General features: G+C 41.0%; 1 protein-coding gene across 2 annotated transcripts; it reads left to right on the top strand.

Annotated features, from left to right (window-relative positions):
- The first annotated feature begins 2,900 nt into the window (after window positions 1-2,900).
- Window positions 2,901-17,487, top strand: LOC132362972 (zinc finger protein 709-like). 2 transcript variants are annotated; one of them, XR_009502524.1, is made up of 5 exons: window positions 2,901-3,050; window positions 9,574-9,700; window positions 9,905-9,965; window positions 10,376-12,549; window positions 14,068-17,487. XR_009502524.1 is itself a non-coding variant. In XM_059918212.1 (4 exons), the coding sequence occupies exons 1-4, from the start codon at window positions 3,048-3,050 to the stop codon at window positions 12,360-12,362; spliced, it is 2,178 nt and encodes a 725-aa protein (XP_059774195.1). In that variant the 5' UTR covers window positions 2,901-3,047; the 3' UTR covers window positions 12,363-13,188. The 2 variants fall into 2 exon arrangements, 1 of the variants encoding a protein (XP_059774195.1); XM_059918212.1 differs by lacking the exon at window positions 14,068-17,487 and having other exon boundaries at window positions 10,376-13,188.
- Window positions 17,488-23,628: the final 6,141 nt, after the last annotated feature.

The following is a 23,628-nucleotide window of genomic DNA, read 5'->3' on the forward strand; positions in this document are numbered from 1 at the left end:
TCATATTCTCTTATCTCTTTTCTTGTCTTCCTCCCGCCTCCTTCTTCATAGAGGTTTGGGGGTTTTTTAAAATTTATTTATTTTATTTATTTATTTTTGGCTGTGTTGGGTCTTCATTGCTGTGCACGGGCTTTCTCTAGTTGTGGTGAGTGGGGGCTACTCTTCGTTGCGGTGCGCAGGCTTCTCATTGCGGTGGCTTCTCTTGTTGGGAAGCACAGGCTGTAGGCATGCGGGCTTCAGTAGTTGTGACTCGCGGGCTCTAGAGCACAGGCTCAGTAGTTGTGGCGCACGGGCTTAGTTGCTCCGCAGCATGTGGGATCTTCCTGGACCAGGGCTCGAACCCGTGTCCCCTGCATTGGCAGATGGATTCTTAACCACTGCGCCACCAGGGAAGCCCTCTCTCTCCTTCTTAACTTCTATAATTCATACAAACGCAATCTCTTAACCCCAATCTGAATTCCCATAGCTTCATTTTGCACATGATCCATAGTAGCGCCAGTCTGCATTCAGTTAACACTTTTTTGCACACTTGTCACTATTGAAGGGTTTAGTATAAATCAATGAAGCAAGAATAGATTCCTTTATTCATGCAGCTTATATTCCAATGAAGAGAGACAGGCAATAAACAATAAACAATGAAGAATAAATTACATACTACATAAGGAAATCGTGAGCATTATGAAAAATACTAGAGAAGACTAGGGTGAATCAGAAATGGATTTGGCAGTGAGTTGCAATTTTAAGTCACGTGATCAGGGAAATTATATCTCATTGTCAACTTTTTTTGTGTGTTCCTTGAGCCCAGTTTCCAGAGTGAAAATGTGATTGATTTAACTCAGGTTACTATAAATTTCCATTTTACACTCAGTTGAGTAGTTTATGTGGCATTTTCTAAGTAGTCATGCTCTTCTATAAATCTGTGATTATGATTTATTTACCATAAAAATACTAAACCAGAAATGACCTAATAAAAGTATTCTTTTGGTGAGGACTCTTCTCTATCAAAGTTTATTAGTCTATTTACCAAGAGCTCAGTTTTCAGTATATTTACAAGGAGATTACACTTGGTCACCTGCATTCTTTTTTCCCCAGAGACCCTTCCTGTATATAAATCACTGGATAGATAGCTGCTTAATTTGTTCCCACTAGGGAATAGAAGAGAGCAGAGGAGTTCCTTTTTAAGGTGAGGAAAATGTTCAGAAATTGGCTGTAGTGGTGATTATTGCATCCACCTGTGAATATACTGATGCTATGAACAAGGCCTTATGTGCCCACAGCACAGAAAGCTCTGACAGTGGGTGTTTGCAGCAAAATAAGGGTTTATTTGCAGGGTGCCAAGCAAGGGAGTGGGAGACAAGTCTCAGATCCACTCCAGCTTGGTCTTTGAGTTAAGGGTTTTTTTAAGGGGAAGAACAAAGAGGCTGGGATTAATCATCATCTTGTGACACTTCTGTGACATTTCTTAATGATAGTTTCAGGAGTCAGGATGTCTCTCGTTTATGATTCCCAGCCCAGGTGGTCCATGGCTTGGAGGTCTGTTAGCTTATATTGCCCTGGAGAAACAACCTCTGTTTGTACGTTAATGATGATATCTGTAATAGCAATTTTAGTACATTAACGATGTTATCTACAACAGCAATTTGACTCTAGTTGATTAGGTCAGAGGGGACGAGAAAGGGAATAAAGTTTTGGATAAAGAGATTAATCATAAACCCAGTAAGGGAACTTTGTTTTAGGGGAATTTGGTTTCACTGAAAACCAGTGAGTTATAGACATTAAAGGGTCCATTGTATAGTATGTGTGTTGTATCTCAATAAAGCGTTCAAATAAGTGGATAAATGCATTAAGAGTTTTGCAATGCAAGCAATTCAGGCTCTTAGACATCTAAGAGTTTCCAGGTTATTTAACACATCCATCACCTCAAATTGTTATCGTGTATGTGTGTGTGTGTGTGTGTGTGTGTTGAGAACTCTTAAGATCCACTCTCTTAGCAAATTTCATTTATACAATACAGTATAAGTATCTCAAATCATCGTATTGACATCCTCAAATTAGACCACTGTATTAGTCAATTATACCTCAAAGTAGAGCTTGGAGGGGTAAAAGAGTTTCCAGGTGCATCTCACATTTACATTACGGTTTGTTATTGTTGTTTTTGTTATTTTAGTGAAAATAGGAATTCAGTTGCCTTAAGGATCTTATAGCTTTTTACATTTCAGAATTCTCTAGGGACACAAGCTAACATTGATCTAAAATAAATTTCCTTCCAGTGTAAAATGTGAATTTAATGAAACCTGATAGTTTAATGACACATCTCACACCCTCTGCTTAGAGAAGAGTCCCTTCCCCCAGCTAGGACTGCGGGGTTCAAACTCCCCACCAGAGAGAGCCAAGCGCTCTGGGATTCTTCTCAAATGAGTGGGGGTGGGGAAGAGATGGGTAGAAGGCTTAAGGCTGTCAAATTACAAAGATTAAAATGGAGCCTGACTCTTTATTACAGATAGTGATGTCACACTGAAGTGGCTACGTTTCTAAACAAGGGTCACAGTTCCAGTTACACCAAGCCCTCTTGCTGCAGTTTGTCCTGGTCTGGGCGCCCTCTTGTCTATACTTGCTTCATCTTCAAACTGAATGAGGAATTCCCTGTGCACACCTGTGACCTCGTGTTCCGACCAAGCTGTGGGAAGACTACAGAGTCAGCCTTAGGACAGGAATAAGCTCTGTTTAAATTCAAATATTCCCGCGGAGACAGGTTACCACCAACGGCTGAAGCCGCTTCGCCTGAGCCAAGCGCCCTCCCGCCTCGCTGTCACTCAGCCACGAGGGGGCGCGGCCTTGGGAACTGTCCAATCACGGAGGTCGCTGGGACCGGTGGGTGGGGTGACGCCCCTCAAGGGAAGGGCCATAGCTAATCGCTCCGGCTTTGCTCGTGGGTGCTCATCATCCCGTAGTGGTCTTTTTTCTCTGCCGCAGGCTCTGTTGTGCTGTGATCTACACGGGTCGTGGGAGTTGTAGGAAGGATTCAGGGAGACCCCGGAAACCTAGAAATGGTGAGTGTGCTTCCCTGGGTGTGGAGACGGTGAGGAGGGGCTGGTGGGAACCGGCCGGAAGCGGCCATGGCGGGACCCGGGCCTCCCCGCGGTCAACTTCGGAGTCCGCTGGCCCGAGTCCACCCGGGGCGCCGCTCGGACCTCAGTCCGCTCCGGCTCGCAGCGTGGGGGCGAGGCGGGGCCGGCAGCCGGGACCCCGGCCGTCCTGTCCCGTCCCTTGGTGCGCGGCGACGTCGGCCCTGACCCCGGAGCCTCTCTGCGCAGCTCTGCGCCCGCAGCCCCGCGTCTCCCCCGGGTTGTGCGGTGACCGCGGGAGGGTCGTTAGACTCGGGGTCTGGGCTTTATGCATGGGAAGAGCTGTGGTGTGTGAGGTCCCCCTTCCCTCCTTTCTCCCCAGCGCGACATGTTTTCTCTTGAGTTTTTCATATTTGGGGGGAGCGGGGTCTCAAATCCACAACCGTTTTACCAGCGTAGCTCTTCCTAGGGTTGGCGATAAATCCCTAAATTTCCAAATCCCTTTCGCATTCCCAAACGCCAGCTTCCTCTCTCTGATTCACAGCATATTCTACTGTTCGTCCGCCGTGGTGCATTTCAGATAGCCTCAATATTTTAATTGTTTATCCTTCTTAAGTAGAGCCACGGATGGGCTGTTTTTGAAAGCTTTATTTTTTTGTGTGTATTTTACATGAGAGGAAAGCCGAGAATGACCGCCTGGTACTATGTTGTATGAAATCCTTGTGCCTCTCGTCCCAGGATCTTTCCTGGGCCCAGACATCCTACGGAAAATCCTTTGGTTGGAGGTTCCGTTTTGAAACTTTCCTGGGTGATCTGTTCTGTCAGCCTTGCGCCTCCCTGCTTTTGTTGACCTGAAAAGATTTATTGCTTTATTTAAGTGTCCGTTTTCAGTAGGGGTAAATACATTTTAATTTAATCAATAGGCTTGAAAGATAGCATAAAACATTTCCAAAGAGGCGAAAAAAGAGGTGAATTTCAGGGGTGGAAAGAAAGGTTCCAGTATTGCATTTCACTTAAGATACTGGTTTCACTCCCTCTTACCCTGACTGTAGTTGTTTCAGAGGGCTGTTCATTACTTTTGGATGATTTCAAATGAAATTCCAGGGTTTAGACTTGCAGACCAGAAGTGTTCAAGTATGATTAATTAATTACAAAACAAGTCTTGCCATGAAATAATAATTAACTGACATCTTTGCTGAAAGGAATATATATTTGGGATTTTCTGGTTGAACTAGTAAAGTGCGTTCCAGTTTTCTTTCCTCCTTTCCACATAAACACTGAGTCTGAGTGAATTTGCTGGATTGGTCAGTGTGTTTGTGTCATTAAAATGTAATAGTGGTGCCAAGTAACTCCAGTGTTGAGTATGGCCTGTGGTGGGTGAGCCAAACCAAGGCCCTCTCTGAGCATGCGCAGAGAGGTAGAAGTGAAGGCCAATTGGTTCTTCCTGGGGAACCTCTCCTTGTAGGTTTCCCACCTGCTCACACCCACTACAGAAGGAGTCTTTATGCTGAGAGAAGGTACAGAGCCCTGGAAAGGTGGGGGTTCAGGTGCTCCTGGGGAGGTGGAGGAGATTCGGTGATTTCTTTCTGCAGTTGTACTAGTGGTTTCTTCAGGTGCAGATGTATGGCTAAGTGTTGCATCCATAACGTTGGCGCATTCAGTGTAATTTGCGCACAGGAAAGTCTATGGAGGTTGGTGTTCTGTCTCCTTGACAAAGGGTTTATGAATTTGGGAGTTCATTTGGGTCGGAACCTGCTGAGAAATTCCTCACTTGTGAGAATGGAAGCCTGGGGGAGGAAGGGCTCGCACATGGCCAGGCAAAAGAAGAGTATGTGCAGCTGCCCGAGTTAATTTTGGGTCCCTACCCTTCTTCACCAGGGACTGACTCACTTCTAGGGGTTCTATCTCAGTTGGGAGTGTCTGGACCACAACTTTAAGAATGTATTTAACTTTCTGAATGTGGATTTTCGTTTTGAACGGTAGGGAAGCAGTGTGCTTATCTCAACTGATTCAAATATTTGCTTTTCTTTCCTGTGGATTCCTTTATCTCTTGAATATTGTGGTCCTATAATTCTTTTCCTTAGTAGTTCCCACATAACCCCTCTGCATCCACACAGTTTGCACTGTTTTATACATCTTGTATTACCACAGTACATTTATAACAATTACTGAACCAATAGTGATGCATTAAAGTCCACAGTTTTTATTATCAATGACTCTTTGTGTTATAGGATCTATGGGTTTTGGTAAATGTTTATTGACACGTATCCATCATTTCTATATCCTATAGAGTAGTTTCACTTCCCTCAAAGTCCTTTATGCTTCATCTATTCATTCATCTCTCCCTTCAACCCCCAAATCCTTCAGAACCAAAGATCTTTTTCTGGCTCATAATAATGTCTTTTCCAGAATGTCATATACTTGGAATCTTGTGTTGCCTTGTCAGATTGGCTTCTTTCACTTAGCAATGTACTTTTAAGGTTCCTTCATGTGTTTTCATGGCTTGATACCTCATTTCATTTTTTCACTGAACAATATTTCACCTTATTACAGTGGGAATGACACTGATTGTTTATCCATTCGACTCTTGAAGGACATCATGCTTAACTCTAACTCTTGCCCATTATGAATAAAACACCTAGAAACATTCATGTTTAGGCTTTTGTGTGTACTTAAGGTTTCCACTAATTTAGGTCTCTACCAAGGAATGTGATTGCTGGATCTTACTATATGTATAAGAGTATATTAAGTATTCATGGAAAATTCTTATCTTCCAATGTAGGCATACCAAATTTCATTCCCACCACCAAGGAATGATTACCAGCAGCTTCACATCTTCACTAATAGCTGGTGTTCTGAGTGTTTTGAATTTAGCCATTTAATAAGTGTGTAGTGACATATCATTGTTGGTTTTTTTGTAATTTCCCAAAGACATTTGTTGAGCATGTTTTCATATTGCTTATTTCCCATCTGTATATCTTGTTTGGTGTGTTGTCTGTTCAGATCTTTTTCCCATTTTTTTTTTCTTTTTCCCATTTTTAATTGAGTTGTTTGTCTTCTTACTGTTGAGTTTTAAGAATTATATATATATTTTGTTTTGGGGTTTTTTAAGAATTATTTATTTGGTTGCACTGGGTCTTAGTTGCAGCTCACGGGCTCCTTAGTTGTGGCACATGGGCTTCTTAGTTGTGGCTCCAGGGCTCCTTAGTTGTGGCTCCAGAGCCCCTTAGTTGTGGTACACAGGCTCCTTAGTTGTGGCATGCGAACTCTTAGTTGTGGCATGCATTTGGGATCTAGTGCCCTGACCAGGGATTGAACTCGGGCCCTCTGCATTGGGAGCACAGAGTCTTATCCACTGCGCCACCAGGGAAGTCCCCAAGAATTCTATGTATATTCTGGATACCAGTCATTTATCAGATATGTGTGTTACAAAGACATTCTCCTAGTCTGTGACTTGTCTTTTCATTCTCTTAACACTTTCCCAGCACAGGAATTTTCCTTTTAATAAAGTGAGACTTATCATTTTTTCCCTTCTTGGTTTGTTTGTTTGTTTGTTTGTTTTTGGTGTTGTATCTAAGTATGATGTTAGCTGCAGGTGTCCTGTAGATGTTTTTCTCAAGAACAGAGAGTTCCCTTCTATTATTAGTTTGTTAACCATAAATGGATGTTGAATTGTATCAAATCTTTTTATGTTCATTTCCCCCCTCCTTTCATTTCTGATATTATTTCTGTTTTGCCTTCTCTTCTCCGTTATCTTGACTAGATGTCAATCAATTTTATTATAATTAATATTTTCTGCGGACCAGCTTTTGGTTTTGAAAAGTAGAAGAGTGGTTTTTTCTTTCAAAAATTTAAATATTTCACTCTACTCTCTTCCTGCTTGCATGGTTTCTGAAAAGAAGTCTGATTTAATTCTAATCTTTTTTCTCTATAAGTAAGGTGGGTTTCCCCTCTGGCTTTTTTTCACTATATTCTCTTTCTCTTTGATTTTTCTCTAGTTAGAATATGATATACTTGGTATGCATTTTTGACATGTAGTGTTCTTTAAGCTTTTTGGATCTACAGCATGCCATTTATGATTAATTTTAGGAAAATCTCAATGATTATTACTTCACTCATTTTTTCTGTTCCTTTCTATGTATCTTTTTTTGTTTTTTTAGATATTCCCATTTTGTGTATTTTAAACCTTCTGTCATTGCTCTACAGTTCATGGATATTGTGTTCTGTCTTGTTTGTTTTGTTTTTGTTTTTTTGGCTTTGTGTTAGCCTCTGGTGAAATATATTGTTTTCAGTACAGGCCTTGTTAAGAACAGAGTATTTGGTATTTTTTATTATTATTATTACTTTTTTTGATGTGGACATTTTGTAAAGTCTTTATTAAATTTTGTTACGATATTATTTCTGTTTTTATGTTTTGATTTTTTGGCTGCGAGGCATATGGGATCTTAGCTCCCCAACCAGGGATCAAACCCACACCCCCTGCGTTGGAAGGCGAAGTCTTAACCACTGGACCACCCGGGAAGCCCCTGGTGCTTATTTTTACATGCCATCTTTATTTCTTCTTTCCCAGTTTTAGAGAGAGTGTTTTGCCTGTGACCTCAATGCTCTGATGGGTCTAAGAAGACTTGTTCAAGTTTTTTTCATTTTTTTTCTTTGAGGCCAGGAATGATGACTTCTAAGTTCCTTAAATGCCAGATTAGAACCTGTAAGTCTCTGTCTTCAATTTTTGATGATTGATTGCTGACTGCTTTAAAACCTCATTCATTCTCTTTACCCTTTTACCCACATCTATACAAAGTGATCAGAAAGCCTTAGTCCTTCTTCCATTGGCACTGGCAAGAGATTCAATCCTCTTAAGATCCTGCTCTTGTGTGTGAACCCTCATCCTAACCCAGCCCCTAACTTCAGTTTTTAAAAAGTCCAATTACCTTTCCTTGCTTGTGAAGCCATTTCTTGAAAGCTCTGGAGAGGCCTGCCTTACTTTCCTCAGATACCTTAATTATTTAGGTAATAAAACCTTTCATACACTATTGGCAATGTGTGCTGTCATCAGCAAAGGGATTCCTATCCCCAGGGGTCAAGCTGTCATGTTCCTGTAAACCTTGTGGGAGCTTGGAAATTAGAGAAGTTGGCAGGGCAGCCTCTAGAGTGGCTGGTCAGGAAATAACTTCCTCCTGCAATTTGAAAATGGAGATTTTATGTTCTTTAGGGGGAAAGCACTGTTGAATCCTTTGTGTATTTCATACTTATGGGCAGATTCACCATCAAACCCTTGTGATTTTCAGTGAATGCACTTGCAATCTACAACTCTTAATCTGTTCCTCAAGGTTAGAAAGACACAGGACACTGTGTTCTAGATCTGCCATAAAGAGCTCTTCTGGCATATTGTCTCACTCTGTGTGCCTATGTATGCCTCTAAGCAGCCCTGAGGCACATGAGTATAGGAATTTTGTGGTCTGTGTTTTCATGCTGTCTTCCTACTGTCTGCGCCATTTAACTGTAAGTGCCAATTAACTTTCTAGTGCATCAGATCAAACAAAGAGAAAGGAAAAACTGAGTCTGTGGTAAATGTTACACAAGTTAACAGCACTATTTCCCCACAAGAGTATTTTCTTTCTGTCATCTACATCTGACTACTTATAAAGGCCTGGATTACTTTACGGCCAAATTGGCCAACTGGGTCCTATTAAAAGTTTTACAGTTTTCTTGGACTCTTTTGTTTGGTGATGGGAGTAAAAAAAAAGCTTCTAGTTCAGCACTATGTTCTTATTCATAAAAGTTTGTGCAGATTTGACCCTCTGCCTCATAAATGCTATAAATGGTACGTAAAAGGAAGGAGATGAAAGAGTTTTTCCTCACAAGGTATTGATGGTCTTAAAATGGGAACATTTGTTTCATTTGTATATCATGTCTGTCATTTCCCAACATGTTCTGGACCCTGCTGTTAGTGAGAAATTAGATGTAATGTGATCAGAGTAAATATTTCCATGTTCATTATGCTGCTAAATTTGTGAGGAAGTATAGACAGAGTAAGTTGCTGATAATCAAGTCATAGAATAAATGTTTGGATATGACAGAATCATACATAACCTTCATATAAATAGTGTATAGGGCTTCCCTGGTGGCACAGCGGTTAAGAAACTGCCTGCCAATGCAGGGGACACGGGTTCGATCCCTGGCCCAGGAAGATCCCACGTGCCACGGAGCAACTAAGCCTGTGTGCCACAACTACTGAGCCTGCGCTCTAGAGCCCGCGTGCCACAACTACTGAAGCCTGTGCGCCTAGAGCCTGTGCTCTGCAACAAGAGAAGCCACCACAATAGGAAGCTTGCACACTGCAATGAAGAGTAGCCCCTGCTTGCTGCAACTAGAGAAAGCCCACACGCAGCAATGAAGACCCAACACAGCCAAAAATAAACACAAAACAAAACAAAACAAAAATGGTGTATAGATGTCTAGTCCTGTCAGTGTCATGCATCCTGCTATACACATATTTGGGGTATTTTAGGACTCGGTAGCCTTTGAAGATGTGGCTGTGAATTTCACCCTGGAGGAGTGGGCTTTACTGAATCCTTCACAGAAGAAACTCTACAGAGATGTGATGCGGGAAACCTTCAGAAACCTGGCCTCGGTAGGTAAGGGTGACAGCTTTCCTTTACTTTGTCAATTAGGGAACAAATGTTTCTTGTTCATTGATGGTCTTCCAAGATGTCCTATGTGGAAGGGAGGATGTTGGTATATAAACTAGGCCTGGTCACAGCCAACAATGAATATAGAATCTAATAATTGTTCTATAATTTCTAATATTTTGGAATCGTTTTTCTTCATCTGCAATTTAGGGAAAAAATGGGAGGATCATGACATTGAAGATCAGTACAAAAACCAGGGGAGAAAACTAAGGTAAGTCACACTCACAACAGAAAGTAGTGCCTTATATGAGGGTCCTGGTATGTGATGAAATTTTAAAAGAAGGGACCTAAACACATAATGCCTGCTTCACATTTATTTATTCTCAGAAAAAGTTTCCCCCAAATACTTTCTAATATGTGACATAGATGTTTAGTGTTTGGAAAATAGTTCTCTTGGAAACAGTATTAACAAGCCCTATATGTGAATATCAATGTTTTGATAATTCCAAGAGTGAAGTCTTCTTGCAGGTCATTTCTTATATTCAATCAAAAACAATTCAGACAAGGGAGATAACCTACACTTTTGCTATAGATCATAAAAATGTAGTTCAAATATCCTACTAATAAATATTAAATTGTTGGTAAAGAAATCATTACTAACGTGATTCTCATTTTTTACAGAAGTCATGTTGTAGAGAGACTTTGTGAAATTAAAGAAGGTAGTCAATGTGCAGGAAACTTCAGCCTTATTCCAAAACTCAGTCTGAACAAGAAAACTACTAGAGTGAAACTACATGAATGCAGTGCATGTGGAAAAGTCTTTATGCATCATTCATCCCTTAATAGGCATATCAACCATCATAGTGGACACAAACTGTATGAGTATCAGAAATATGAAGAGAAGCCATATAAATGTAAGGAATGTGGTAAAGCCTTCAGTTATCTTCAGTGTTTTGAAAAACATGAAAGAAAACACAGTGGACAGGAGAACTATAAATGTAAGGAATGTGGGAAAGCTTTTCGTTTTCGCAAATCCTTTCAAACACATAAAAGGATTCATACAGGAGAAAAGCCCTATGAATGTAAAGAATGTGGGAAATCCTTTACGTGGCTCACAACCTTTCAAAGACACATGATAACGCACACTGGAGATACTCCTTATAAATGTAAGGAATGTGGGAAACCCTTTAAGTGGCTCACAACCTTTCGGAGACACATGATAACACACACCGGAGATGCTCCTTATAAATGTAAGGAATGTGGGAAAGTCTTTATTTTTTTAAGTGCACTACAAATACATGAAAAAACCCACATGGGAGAGAAACCCTATCAATGTAAACAATGTGGAAAAACCTTTAGATATAGTCGAACTTTTCAAACACATGAAAGGACTCACACAGGAGAGAAACCCTATGAATGTAAGCAATGTGGTAAAGCTTTTATTTCCCTTATAGGAATACAAAACCATGAAAGAAATCACGATGGAAAGAAATTCTATGAATGTAAAAAATGTAGTAAAGCATTCAGTTATTCCAGTTCTCTTCGAAAACATGAAAGAACTCATACTGGAGAGAAACCCTATGAATGTAAGGAATGTGGAAAAGGTTTTATTTTTCTCTCAAGCCTTCGAGCACACATGATCACTCACACTGGAGATGGACCTTATAAATGTAAGGAATGTGAGAAAGCATTCATTACTCCCAGTTCATTTCAAATACATGTAAGGACTCACACAGGAGAGAAGCCTTATAAATGTAAACAATGTGGGAAAACTTTCAGTTGGCCCACTTCCATTCGCAGACATGAAAAAAGTCACAGTGGAGAGAAACCCTATGAGTGTAGGCAATGTGGTAAAACCTTCAGTTGTCCCAGATCCTTTCAAAGCCATGAAAGGAGACACAGTGGAGAAAAGCCCTATGAATGTAAAAAATGTGGTAAAGCCTTCAGTTGTCCAAATTCCTGTCGAAAACATGAAAGAAGTCATGGTGGAGAGAAACCTTATGAATGTAAAGAATGTGGGAAAACCTTCAGTTCTCTCACCAAATTTCAAAGACACGTGATGAAGCACACTGGAGATGGACCTTATAAATGTACGGAGTGTGGGAAAGTCTTTGATTGTCCCAATTACTTTCGAAGTCATGAAAGGATTCACAGTGTAGAAAAACCCTATGAATGTAAGGAATGTTGTAAAGCCTTCAGTACTCCTAGGTCCCTTCGAAGACATGAAAGAACTCATACTGGAGAGAAACCTCATGCATGTAAGGAATGTGGTAAAGCCTTCAGTTATCCCCGTTTCCTTCAAAAACATGAAAGAAGTCATACTGGGGAGAAACCCTACCAATGTAAACAATGTGGTAAAGCCGTCAGTTATCTCAGTTCCCTTCGAAGTCATGAAAGAACTCATAGTGGAGAGAAACCCTATGAATGTAAGGAATGTGGGAAAGCATTCATTTTTCTCTCAAAATTTCGTTTACACATGATAAAGCACACTGGAGTTGGACCTTATACATGTAAGAAATGTGGGAAAGCCTTCGATTGTCCCAGTTCATTACGAAACCATGAAAGAACTCACACTGGAGAGAAACAGTATGAATGTAAGAATTGTAGCAAAGCCTTCAGTCATCTCCGTTCTTTACGAAACCATGAAAGAACTCATGTTGGAGAGTAGTGCTACGAATGTAAGAAAGTGGGAAAGCCTTCAGTTCTATCACTAAATTTTCAAGACGTGGTGAAGCACACTGGAGATGGACCTAATAATGTAAGGAATGTGGGAAGGCCTTCGATTTCTTCAGTTCATTATGAAATCGTGAAAGAACTCACACTGGAGAGAAACCACACGAATGTGAAAATTATAGGTAAGCCTTCGATTGTCCCAGTTCTGTTCAAAACCATGAAAACACTCATAATGGAAAGTAGGCCTATGAATGTCAGGAATGTAGGAGAACCTTCAATTTTCCCAGTTCATTCTGAATACAAAAAATAGAATTCACACTGGAGAGAAACCCTGTGAATGCAAACTATATGGTAAAGCCCTCAGCAATTCCTATTATGTTCAAATACATGAAAGAACTCTTACCAGAAACTGAACATAAGGAATATTGGAAAGCCTTTATCACACAACATTTTAAGGACACAAGACGGTGCACACCATGTAAGTGTGAGGAATTGGGGAAGTCTTCAGTCCCGTTTTCTTGGGAAAGAACTCACTCTAGAGAGAATTCTGTTAAATGTAAACAATATATGAAAACCTTCATTTGCCCTACATCCTTACAAAACCATGTGAGAATGTACACTGGATAGATACCATGTAACTGAAAAGTAAAACAAACTATTCAGTTGAAACAAATATTTTTGTAGTCATGTGAAAACTGCACTGGAAAAAATTCATGTTAATATAAGTAATATGGGTAAGCCTGGTACAAATTAATTCATGTAGAATACTCAAGGTTACAATATGGAAGAAGTGTTATAAACTTTAAACATATATTGTCCTTATCAGTGGCACATTCTTTTTTTTTTTTTTTTTTTTTTTTTTTTTCCAGTGGCACATTCTTAAAGTTATTTTCTGTTGTATGGAGTAGTACTTACTTTTGCAAGTAAATATTGAGGTAAGATAATTCTGTAGGTACCCTTTAGGCAGTCATTCCTAAGTTTAATAGGTAATTTTATCCTTTACTCAGTAAAATTTTTGTTTTTATTTTGAAGACTCTTTGATCCATGGGTGAATTGAAGTATATTTCTAATATGTAAGTGGGTTTAATTTTTATATAATACTTTTCTGCAAATAAGGGAACACTGAAAAATGACACTTTGGTACTTGTTTGTTTATTGTACTGGCCTCCTGCGGCAAGTACTCAACATCCCTTATACATTATATACATATTCCACCTTTATTTCTTAAGAGAAAACTAACTTTTCATTGGCCTGAAGAGCTTTATTCCATTTCTTTGCTAACAATGAGTTGGCATATATTTGTAAGTATGCAAAGTTCATCATATACTCTCATGTGAATTATTGTTTTCATCTTTTGTCATTTGTTATTTGTCATTCCTTCTGGCTGGGATTTGGGCTATGGAATTTGCATTAAGAGAGACCTGTGAGAGGACAATAAAATTTAGAGTTGGTGATGACCCTTTTTGACTCTGTTATCTCAATGTGAGTAATGTTGTGAACTACATTTTCTAGACTCTGTTGCTTTTATGGTCCCATGTTAGAATTCACCAAAGCCTAATTTACAGGTAATTTGAAATGCAGATGTGAAATAGGATTAGGTAGATTTTGGAGCCACCTGTACGGAAAGAGACACACAAGAAGCATAGGGCCTTTGAAGACACTTGCTTCCAGCTCATTTTCCTCATTTTTTGCTCTGCCAGTCAGGAATATCCTCAAAACTGAAGAGAGTTCAAGACGGTGGAGTAAGAAGACCCTGAGCTCACCTCCTCCCATGGGCACACCAAAATTACAACTGTTTACCAAGCAACTATTGATGAGAAAGACCTGAACAGTAGCAGAAAAGATCTTCTACAAGTAAAGATAGGAAGAAGGACCCACAACAAGACCAGTAGGAAGTGTGGAGAAACGTTACAGTCAAGACCCATTACCCACAAACAGGAGGATGATTACAATTGCAGAAGTTGTCCCAAGGAGCAAGGGGGTCCAAACCCCACATCTTGCTCCCCAGCCTAGGGGCCCTGCACTGGAAAGACAAGCCCCCAGAACATTTGGCATTGCAGACCAGCGGGGCTTACTTTCAGGAGAGTCAGAGGGCTGTAGGAAATAGAGACTCCACCCTTCAGGGATGCACATAACATCTCATGTGCTCCAAAATCCAGGGCAAAAGCAGTAATTTGAAAGGAGCCTAGGTTTGACCCACCTGCTGATCTTGGAGAGACTCCTGGAGAAGCAGGAGGCAACTGATGCTTACTCTCGGGTCATAGACACTGTGACAGCCCTTTGGGGGAGCTCATTCTACCACAAGGATACTGGTGCTGACAAGTGTGGTTTTGGAATCGTCCTTCTAGCTTATTAGCACAAGCGACCTGCACTATCCACCAGCCTGTTGGCACCGGTATTGGGATACCTCAGGCCAAGCAGCTAGCCAGGTGGGGACACAGCCCCACCCACCATATGGCCAGCTGCCTTAAGACACGTTGAGCCCCCAGTTGCCCTGGCACTGGCCCTGGGACCCCTGAGGCCCCACAGCCAGCTGTTGGGACCCAACCCCATATACGAGTGGGCCTACACCAGGATACAGCCCCATTTACCAGTGGGCCAGTACCAGCTTTGAGACACTCCAGACCTTGTAGCCATCTGTGACAGAAATAAGCCCTGCTCACCAGTGGTCTGACACCAACTCTGAGACCCCCAGCTTACTGCAGCCAAAGACCTCAGGATCTGGCTCCACCCATCAGTGAGCTGGCATTAACCCCAGGATCCCCTGAGCCTCAGCCCCACCCCCCAGCTCTAAGACACCTTGGACCCTTCAGCCAGCCACTGTGGGATTTGGCCCCAGTCACCACCAGGCTGACACTAGATTCGGGGGTCCCAGGCCCATGACCTCCCACCCTGGAAACTAGCTCCACCCACCAGTGGGCTAGCACTGGCCCTCGGACCCCCTGGGGCTCTATAGCCAGCCACCTCATGTCCTGACCCTGCCTACCAACAGTCAGCAACCTCTGCACAAGGCAGGACCTGGCAACCAACTGGACCAAGGGCCAGCCATGCCTAGTCAGCCCGCTACACAAGAAGGACCCACATAGGGGGCATACCTAGAGCATATAGCTCTGGTGTCCAGAGGAGAGAGCACTGCACACATAGGACGTCTCCTACAAAAGGCCACTTCTCCAAGGTCTGGAAACAAGCAATGTGCCAAATACATAGAAATTTAAAAAGCAAATTAGGCAAAGTGAGGTGACAGGAATATGTTCCAAACAAGGAACAAGATAAAACCCCAGAAGTAGAACTAAGGAAGCAGAAATAAGCAATCTGCTTGTTCAAGGTAATGATCATAAAGATGCTCAAAGAACTTGGGAGAAGAATGGGTGAACAGAGTGAGAAATTAGTCATTTTTAACAAAAATTTTAAAAATACAAAGAACCAAACAGTTGAAGAATACAGTAAGTGATATTTTTAAATACACTAGAAAGAATCAGTAGTAGATTAGATGATACAGAGGAATGAATCAGCAAACTGGAAGACAGGGTAGTGGAAATCACTCAATCTGAACAGAAAATAAGGAAAAAGAATTTTTTTTAAATGACAGTTTAAGAGACTTCTGAGACAACAACAAGCATACTAACATTCTCATTATAGGAGTCCCAGAAAGAAAGGAGAGAAAATGGGCAGAAAACATATTTGAAGACATAATAGCCAAGAACTTCCCTAACCTGGTAAGGAAACAGACATCCAGGTTCAGGAATTACAGTCCCAAAAGGACCAATCTAATCCATATATATATATATATATATTATTATATATATTTATAATATTATAATATATATAATGGAATATTACTCAACCATAAAAAAGAATGAAATTTTGCCATTTGCAACATTGTGGATGGGCCTAGAAGGTATTATCCTAAGTGAAATAAGTCTGACAGAGAAAGACAAATACTGTATAATCTCACTTACTTTTGGAATCTGAAAAACAAAACAAATTAACAAACATAGCAAAATAGAAACAGAGTTACAGATACTGTGTCAAACAGGTAGTTGGCAGAGGGGGAAGAGGTAAGGGAGGAAAGAAATAGGTGAGGGAGACTAAGAGGTGCAACTTAGAGTTGCAAAATGAGTCACAGGTATGAAATGTACGGTGTGGGAAATGTAGTCAATAATTATATCTTTGTATGGTGAGAGATTGTAAGTAATCTTATATTAGTGATCATATTGAAATGTATAGGAATATTGAAACACCATGTTGTGTAACAGGAACTAACATAGTGTTATAGGTCATTTATATTTCAAAAACAAACTCATAAAGAGATCAGATTTGTGATTACCAGAAGCAAGGTGTGAGGGGGAGGGGGGAATTGAAGGAAGGCAGTCAAAAGGTACAAACTTTCTGTTATAAAATAATTAGTACTAGGGATGTAATGTACAACATGAGAAAGTTGTTAAAGAGAGTAAATCCTAAGAGTTCTCATCAAAAGGAAAAAAATTTTTTCTATTTCTTTAAAATTTTGTATCTATATGAAATGAAGGATGTTCACTAACCTTATTGTGATAATCCTTTCATGATGTATATAAGTTAAATCATACTGTACACTTTAAATTTATACACCGCTGTATGTCAGTTATATCTCAATAAAACTGGAAAAAAAGAGAATATCCTCAAAACCACCACAGACTGTTTGACTTCCATTTGATCAGAGCTGTAGGCTTCCACAGCGTTTTCCAAAGTTCAACATGGAAGATTCAGCACAGTTTGGATTATCCTGCAAGCCCACTGTGTCCATCTGGCAAGAAATTTAGACTGTCGTGGTTGAGAATATCCTCTGAACACTGTTCTCTAGACTGTATTCATATAAGCTCTAATTTGTAATAACACCTTGGTCTGTTAATACTGCTGTTGACTTTGTGCTCCTGATTCCCCTTTGTGTTGCAGTCCAAAAGAACTACCTGGGAGTTTGTTCCTGTTCTTCACTGTGCAGTGACTGCTCAGACCCAGTCCTTCCATGTAGAATCAGCACCTTCCTCATATCGGGCAGATTCTCAGTGTTTCCTTTTACTCACATCTGAGTGTAATCCCTGAATATGTTTTCAGTTCTCTTTGATTGTATAAGATTCAAAGTATGTGCATTATTTTCTCTAATGAGTGCTTTTGTAGCTTTTTCTTAGAAATATTTTATTAGCTGTTTAACAAGCACTCATCTGCTAGGAAATACATTTCCTGAGAGGGTATATTAAATATCCCATTGTAATTATGGAATTTCAGATCAACTTGTAATTTTCTCCACCTAATCATTATACATTGAGTCAATATTATTGTGCATACAAGGGCAGGTATTTTTACCTCAGGCACTTTTTATTTTTTATTCTTTTATTATAATTTCTGTCATGAAATTTCTTATTCATTCATAACACCAAGCACTTAAATCATGGTGTTTTCTGTCCCCTTTTGCCAAGACCACCATGATCACGTCTGTTGTCAAGGAGAAGGAGGGGTGTAATGAGTTCTCATAATAGGAATGACCACAAAATGTGGGGTGTAACAGTAGCAGTGCACTTGAGGACTTCCTATTGGATTTTGACTTGTGTTAGATGATTTGATTGCTATTCAAGGAAGCAAGACGTTATTCTACATTGGATGCTGTGAGGAAGTGAGCTAAATTCTGTCATGGGTAATCATAATAGTTATTATCTAACAAGGCAGAAAGAATGGCATGATGCTGAAGTTAATTTTTAAGAAGTACCGATCATTAGTGAGAAGAGGGGAATTTTGGTCATTTAGAATCTTTAGGGAATTCCCTGGCAGTCCAGTGGTTATGACGCCGCACTTTCACTGCCGAGGGCCCCGGTTCAGTCCCTGGTTGGGGAACTAAGATCCTGCAAGCTGCAACTAAGATCCTGTTTTTCTGGTGTGGCCAGAAAAAACAAAAAACAAAACAAAACAAAAACTTTAGAATCTGTTCTCTTTTATTATTTATAGAGATACGGTTATAGAATGTCTTTGTTTTTGTTTTGATCCATCATGGTCACAGAGTAGCTTTGTCTGATGTTGGATGTGTGTCACATTTTTCTCTTCAACAGGATATATCTAGGCCTTTTGGGGAGCGTGAGGCCAGCTCCCAGTCATCTGGAACAGGTTTTGCCTTTCTTGTCTAAATACTGAAATATTTCCTGCAGTGTACTGGATGATTTTAAAAGAAGTACACACTTAATATATGTATTTGTAATGACAAACTCCTTAGCAAATTAGATTCTCTTTTGTTATTTCCTTTATGAGTCAAATGAAGCTTACAAATTTTCAGAGAACACAAACCAAGCAAGGGAAAAAGTCAGGATACCTGGTCCAGTGAAACCTTCTTGCTCAGAGACTAATCTCTTGATGCTAATTTTTCAACATCCCTCATATGCCAGGCAGTGTAGACTAAAAACATTTCTAGTTTAGCAAAAATTTTCCAGGCACTCTAGGCTCTGGATATGGAAGTATAAAAGAAATTCTTGAACTTCTGGGTGCTTATATTTTTGTGGGAAAAGAGAGATGGTTAAATAAGAAACCTTTGCTTTTATAAAAGAATGTAAGTGTGTGAAAGGAAAGGAAAGGATGACAGGTGAGATGATAGGGAAGGCAGGGTATGTTGTATATCTTTTTTATGGAAGGTAGTGGCCTCAGTGAGTGAGGATGTCACCACTGATCATTTTTCCACCATCTAACATCTTAAAATACTGAGGAACTGCTTGGATGTGGATGTAAACAATACTTCAGTCCTGCATTCTTGGGATTAGCAGCAATGGTTGGTATAGACATGGTTCATCTTCATTTTAGCCATAGCTAAAAGTTTTAGTGCATGTGCTGTTTGATCATGAGTTTGGACATGGGTATCTGGGATGTGAGTTTCCCCATTGCTTTTGGCTATCAGTTTTCATAGTATTTATGTTTCTGATTAGCACTTGAAGGGAATTGAAATTGCCTTTTGATTTGGCATTATCATTTTGCTGCTATTCAGACTGAAGGACACAATTTGTACCCCATGAAACTTTCGAGTTCCTTTGGGTTTGAGTAAAGGTCATCTGCACAACTGTAGCTCATCATGCATTTTCCTATGAGTAGAGTGATATCTGTGCAAGTCCAATATGATTTCCTGGTTGAAACACCAAAAATAGCTATGGCTGTTTAGAGGGCGCAATCAGAGGTATCATTTTGAGTAATATCTGAATGGAGTGGGAAAAGAGGTATATTTGACATCCTCAAACTAGGATATTTTCTATGCCTTCTTATAAGAGGAGTAGCTGGGAGGTTTATGCACAAAGCCCTCAAAGCTCATTTTTTTTCTGTTTTCAGGGATCATATCCGTGTTTACACTTTCAGCGCATGTTATGGAAGGTAGGGTAAAAGGTGACAGTTTGGTTTCATTAGACAGCAGTGGAAGTTCAGACTTGCTCCCATTATTTTTCAGTACTAATTTATGCTTTCTTAGCAGTGTTGACATGTGACTTTACAATTATTAGTATCTCATTTGATCTGTCCCCATCATTCCTCCCACATACAAATGAAGAAAGTTAAGCATGGGGTCTTACCTTAATTCATATAGCTGATAACAATGAAATCTCTCAGTTTTCAAAGCATAATGTGTGCCACTCTTCTGGGCAATGTCAAAAATCGCAAACTCAGAAGAACACAAAGTTTGTATAAATATGCAGTTTTACAGATACAGAGTCAAATTTTCCATGAGGACTCAAGGCAATATGCTGGTCAATTTGTATGACATTCTGGAAAAGGCAAAGGTATAGGAAGCTAAAACAGATCAGTGGTTAACGGTGGGAAGGGTTCAGTACAAACAGGAGAGTGTTCTTTTGGAGTGACAGTGTCCTCCATCTTGATGGTGGTATAACTATACATTTGTGAAAACTAACAACTACACTTAACATAGTATATATATTGTTAGGAGGGGGAAATTTCTCCCTCTACCTGTGTTGGGTTCTTGTGGCTAAACTAATAATAAAATTGATAGCAGACAGATTAACATGAGAAAAAACATTTTAATTCATGCACATGGAAGTCCCATAGAAATGGTACCTAAGAAGTGGCCAAAGCAGGCAGCTTTTATACTTTTTAGACAGAGATAATAAACTTGTGTGGAATTGACAAGACAAAGAAACTTAGGTTTTGGGTGCCCAATTAGTGAAGAATCTAAACAGAGTTTGGGCTTGGGGTAGTGAATTAAAGAAGTAACAGGGTTCATTTCTATAGGCTTCTTCACCAGAATTCTCTATCTTCGGCCATAAGGGTATCCTGCTACCTCCAGATGCAAGCAGTAGACCCTTCACGTAAGAGATTTCTTTCCTGCTTTCAGGAAGAGTCAGAGTATCCCTCTTACGTTATCCATTTCTTCTTTCTTTTTTCTTTTTTTAAAATTAATTAATTAATTTTTTATTTTTGGCTGCGTTGGGTCTTTGTTGCTGTGTGTGGGGGCCGGTTGTGCGCGAGTGGGGGCTACTCTTGGTCGTGGTGCGCAGGCTTCTCATTGTGGTGGCTTCTCGTTGCGGAGCACGGGCTCTAGGCCCGCAGGCTTCAGTAGTTGTGGCACGTGGGCTCAGTAGTTGTGGCTTCTGGGCTCTAGAGCGCAGGCTCAGTAGTTGTGGCACACGGGCTTAGTTGCTCCGCGGCATGCGGGATCTTCCCAGACCAGGGCTCGAACCCGTGTCCCCGGCATTGGCAGGTGGATTCTTAACCACTGTGCCACCCGGGAAGCCCCTATCCATTTCTTAAGTAACTTTAATTCACATTAGGACTTCCCTGGTGGTCCAGTGGTTAAGACTCCCTGCTCCCAATGCAGGGGCACAGGTTCGATCCCTGGCTGGGGAAGATCCGCGTGCCGCATGGTGTGGCAAAAAAAAAAAAAAAATCCAAATTAATCAATATAAAATTGAGGCACATTTTGGCCCCAACAGTATATACTACTTAATAACTAATAGAAAGCAACAAAAACGTTTTCACATGCTAGGAGAATGTTAAACTCTCCGAAACCTTGATTTTTACATGTTCCACAATTTCTTCTACCCTCTGGGATCCTTCTTCAGAAGAATGGAAGGACTAGGAAAGGACATGGGCCACAACAGGACTTTTCTTGGTACCAAATCTGATTTAGGAAACACGCTCCAGGGCTACATCTGCTCTAGCTGTCATTCGCATAACTGGTGAGAAAGTAATTGAGCTCTCGGAGTCCACCTCTGAGTTGACTCCAGGTTTCTCGGGTCATATCTTGGCAATGCTGTGGCCTGACACAAAGGTGCATGTAACAGACCTCCCCAAGTGGAATATGGCTGGGTGTGTCCTAATCTAATCCTTGGGCATCAACATCATGTGTTCCCAGAGCCGGTACTGAGACCATTTTCAGCTTATATTTCCCATCTCTAGCGTACCCTGTGCCTGCTTACCAGTAAACACGTTTAAATGCAACACTGTCTCACTCTGGCAGTTTTCTTTGTTGTAACTCCAGGTGACTGTGAGGTGAAGCAGGGACAAAACCCAGAACCCATGTCATGAGGCTCAGCGCCCTCGAACTCAATATTCCCCGTTGTCACATAAACAACAGCGTTGCACCAACAAGCACAGTTCCACAATAGTCTCAAAACAATAATGTCAAAAAGGGACACCCTGCCTTGCCCTAACTCTAGTAATCACTCAGGCAGACCCCACTGTCAGCAAACCACCCTCCCTTTGTTCTCTGGCACATACTACCCCGTGCTTTTGGCAGCGTATGCACCGAACACGCGCGGCTTCCTCACCTCAGTATCTGCCTCCACCGAGAGTTGGCGCTCTGCTGCTGAGGCTGGTGTCTACCCTTTCCTGATGCAGGAAAATCTCTGCAGAACTCCTGACCCGTGTCCTGTGGGAAATGGTGATCTCAGCCAGACCCTCCGCCGCTGAGGCCCCTTTGCTTCCCAAAACTCTAGAATGCAACGCGACACTGTCTCCAAATAAGACGCGCGAAACGCCCGGGATCCCTGAAGTGCGCAGGCTCAGGAGGTGGTGCCTCCTCCTCAATCGGAGGACAAGCTCCAGGTTTCTCGAGAGGCAGAAATGGGCCGAGCCATGTCCCCACCTGCTCTTGCAACAGCTTTCAGTGCTTTCCAGGGTCCCAGAAAGTGCTCTCTCTGTGGCTGGGAAACCTGGGGTCCGAGGTCTGGAGGCCGCCTCTCTCCCCATCAGTGGAAGTTCAAGTAGGGGACAGCGATCAAGGGCTTGGTGGGGACGGCCTGTGAGGCTGACCGGAGCGACCTCAGTCCGCAGGTGAGACCTGTGGGGTGATGGATACCGTACGGAGGAGACCTCCCAGAGGACATGGAGGCCGAGTGAGGACACAGAAACCTTTGTCGCCCTCACTGAGCTTCCAATGGGAAAGCAAAGTGAGGAATGGTCACATTGTGACCGGTGCTTTTCTGGAAGTGATTATAGAAGCGTGAGTGCCCTACTAGTAGGTGGTGTGGTGAACAAAGCCAAAGAAATATCCCTGTGTGCTTAAAAGCTGACATTCTAGTAGAGAAGAAAGAAGATATCTAAGTAAAATTATAACATATCTGATTGTGATTAGTCCTAAACAGAGAAAGAAAACTGGGGAGGAGTGCAGAGGTCTTGGGATCCATGTGTCTATGGGGTCATCTGTGTGTCTGAGCCATTGACTCTGAGGATTTTGTGTCTGTGTCTGCGTGTGTCCTCCTGTATGTGCCATGACAACATCTGTATGATTTTGTGTGTCTGCCTGAGGAGTTACGTGTATATATCCTATGAAATCTGGAATGCTTTTATTTCATATTCTTGCCTAATTTCCCTGGTAGCACTTCCCTTACAATGTTAAATAGAACTGGTTAGAGCAGACATCTTTGTCTTGTTTCTGATCTTACAGAGAAGGTGTTCAGGCTCACTGTGAAGTATGTTGTTACCTCTGAGCTTTTTTTTTTTTTTTTTTTTTCTGAGCTTTTTAATGATGCCTTATTTCAGGTTGAGGAAATTCTCCTGTAGTCATAGTATATTGCATTTTCCTTGTCAAAGGATACTGAACTTTGTTAATAGCTTTTTGCATCTAATGAGATGATCATTTAGATTTTGACGTTTATTCTATTAATAGTTTATTAATTTTAGTGAATTTTAGGATTATTTGTTCTAGTTCTATGGAAAATGTCATGGGTATTTTGATAGGGATTGCGTTAAATTTGTAGATTTCTTGCCATAGTATGAACATTTTAACTATATTAATTCTTCCAATCCTT

Source organism: Balaenoptera ricei, chromosome 3 (genome assembly GCF_028023285.1).
Source record: "Balaenoptera ricei isolate mBalRic1 chromosome 3, mBalRic1.hap2, whole genome shotgun sequence".
Taxonomy (NCBI): Eukaryota; Metazoa; Chordata; class Mammalia; order Artiodactyla; family Balaenopteridae; genus Balaenoptera; species Balaenoptera ricei.

Coding starts and splice junctions, on each gene's coding strand:
- LOC132362972 (XM_059918212.1), top strand. Junction 9,701..9,904: donor CAGAAACCTGGCCTCGGTAG/GTAAGGGTGACA, acceptor TCTGCAATTTAG/GGAAAAAATGGGAGGATCAT. Junction 9,966..10,375: donor AACCAGGGGAGAAAACTAAG/GTAAGTCACACT, acceptor CATTTTTTACAG/AAGTCATGTTGTAGAGAGAC.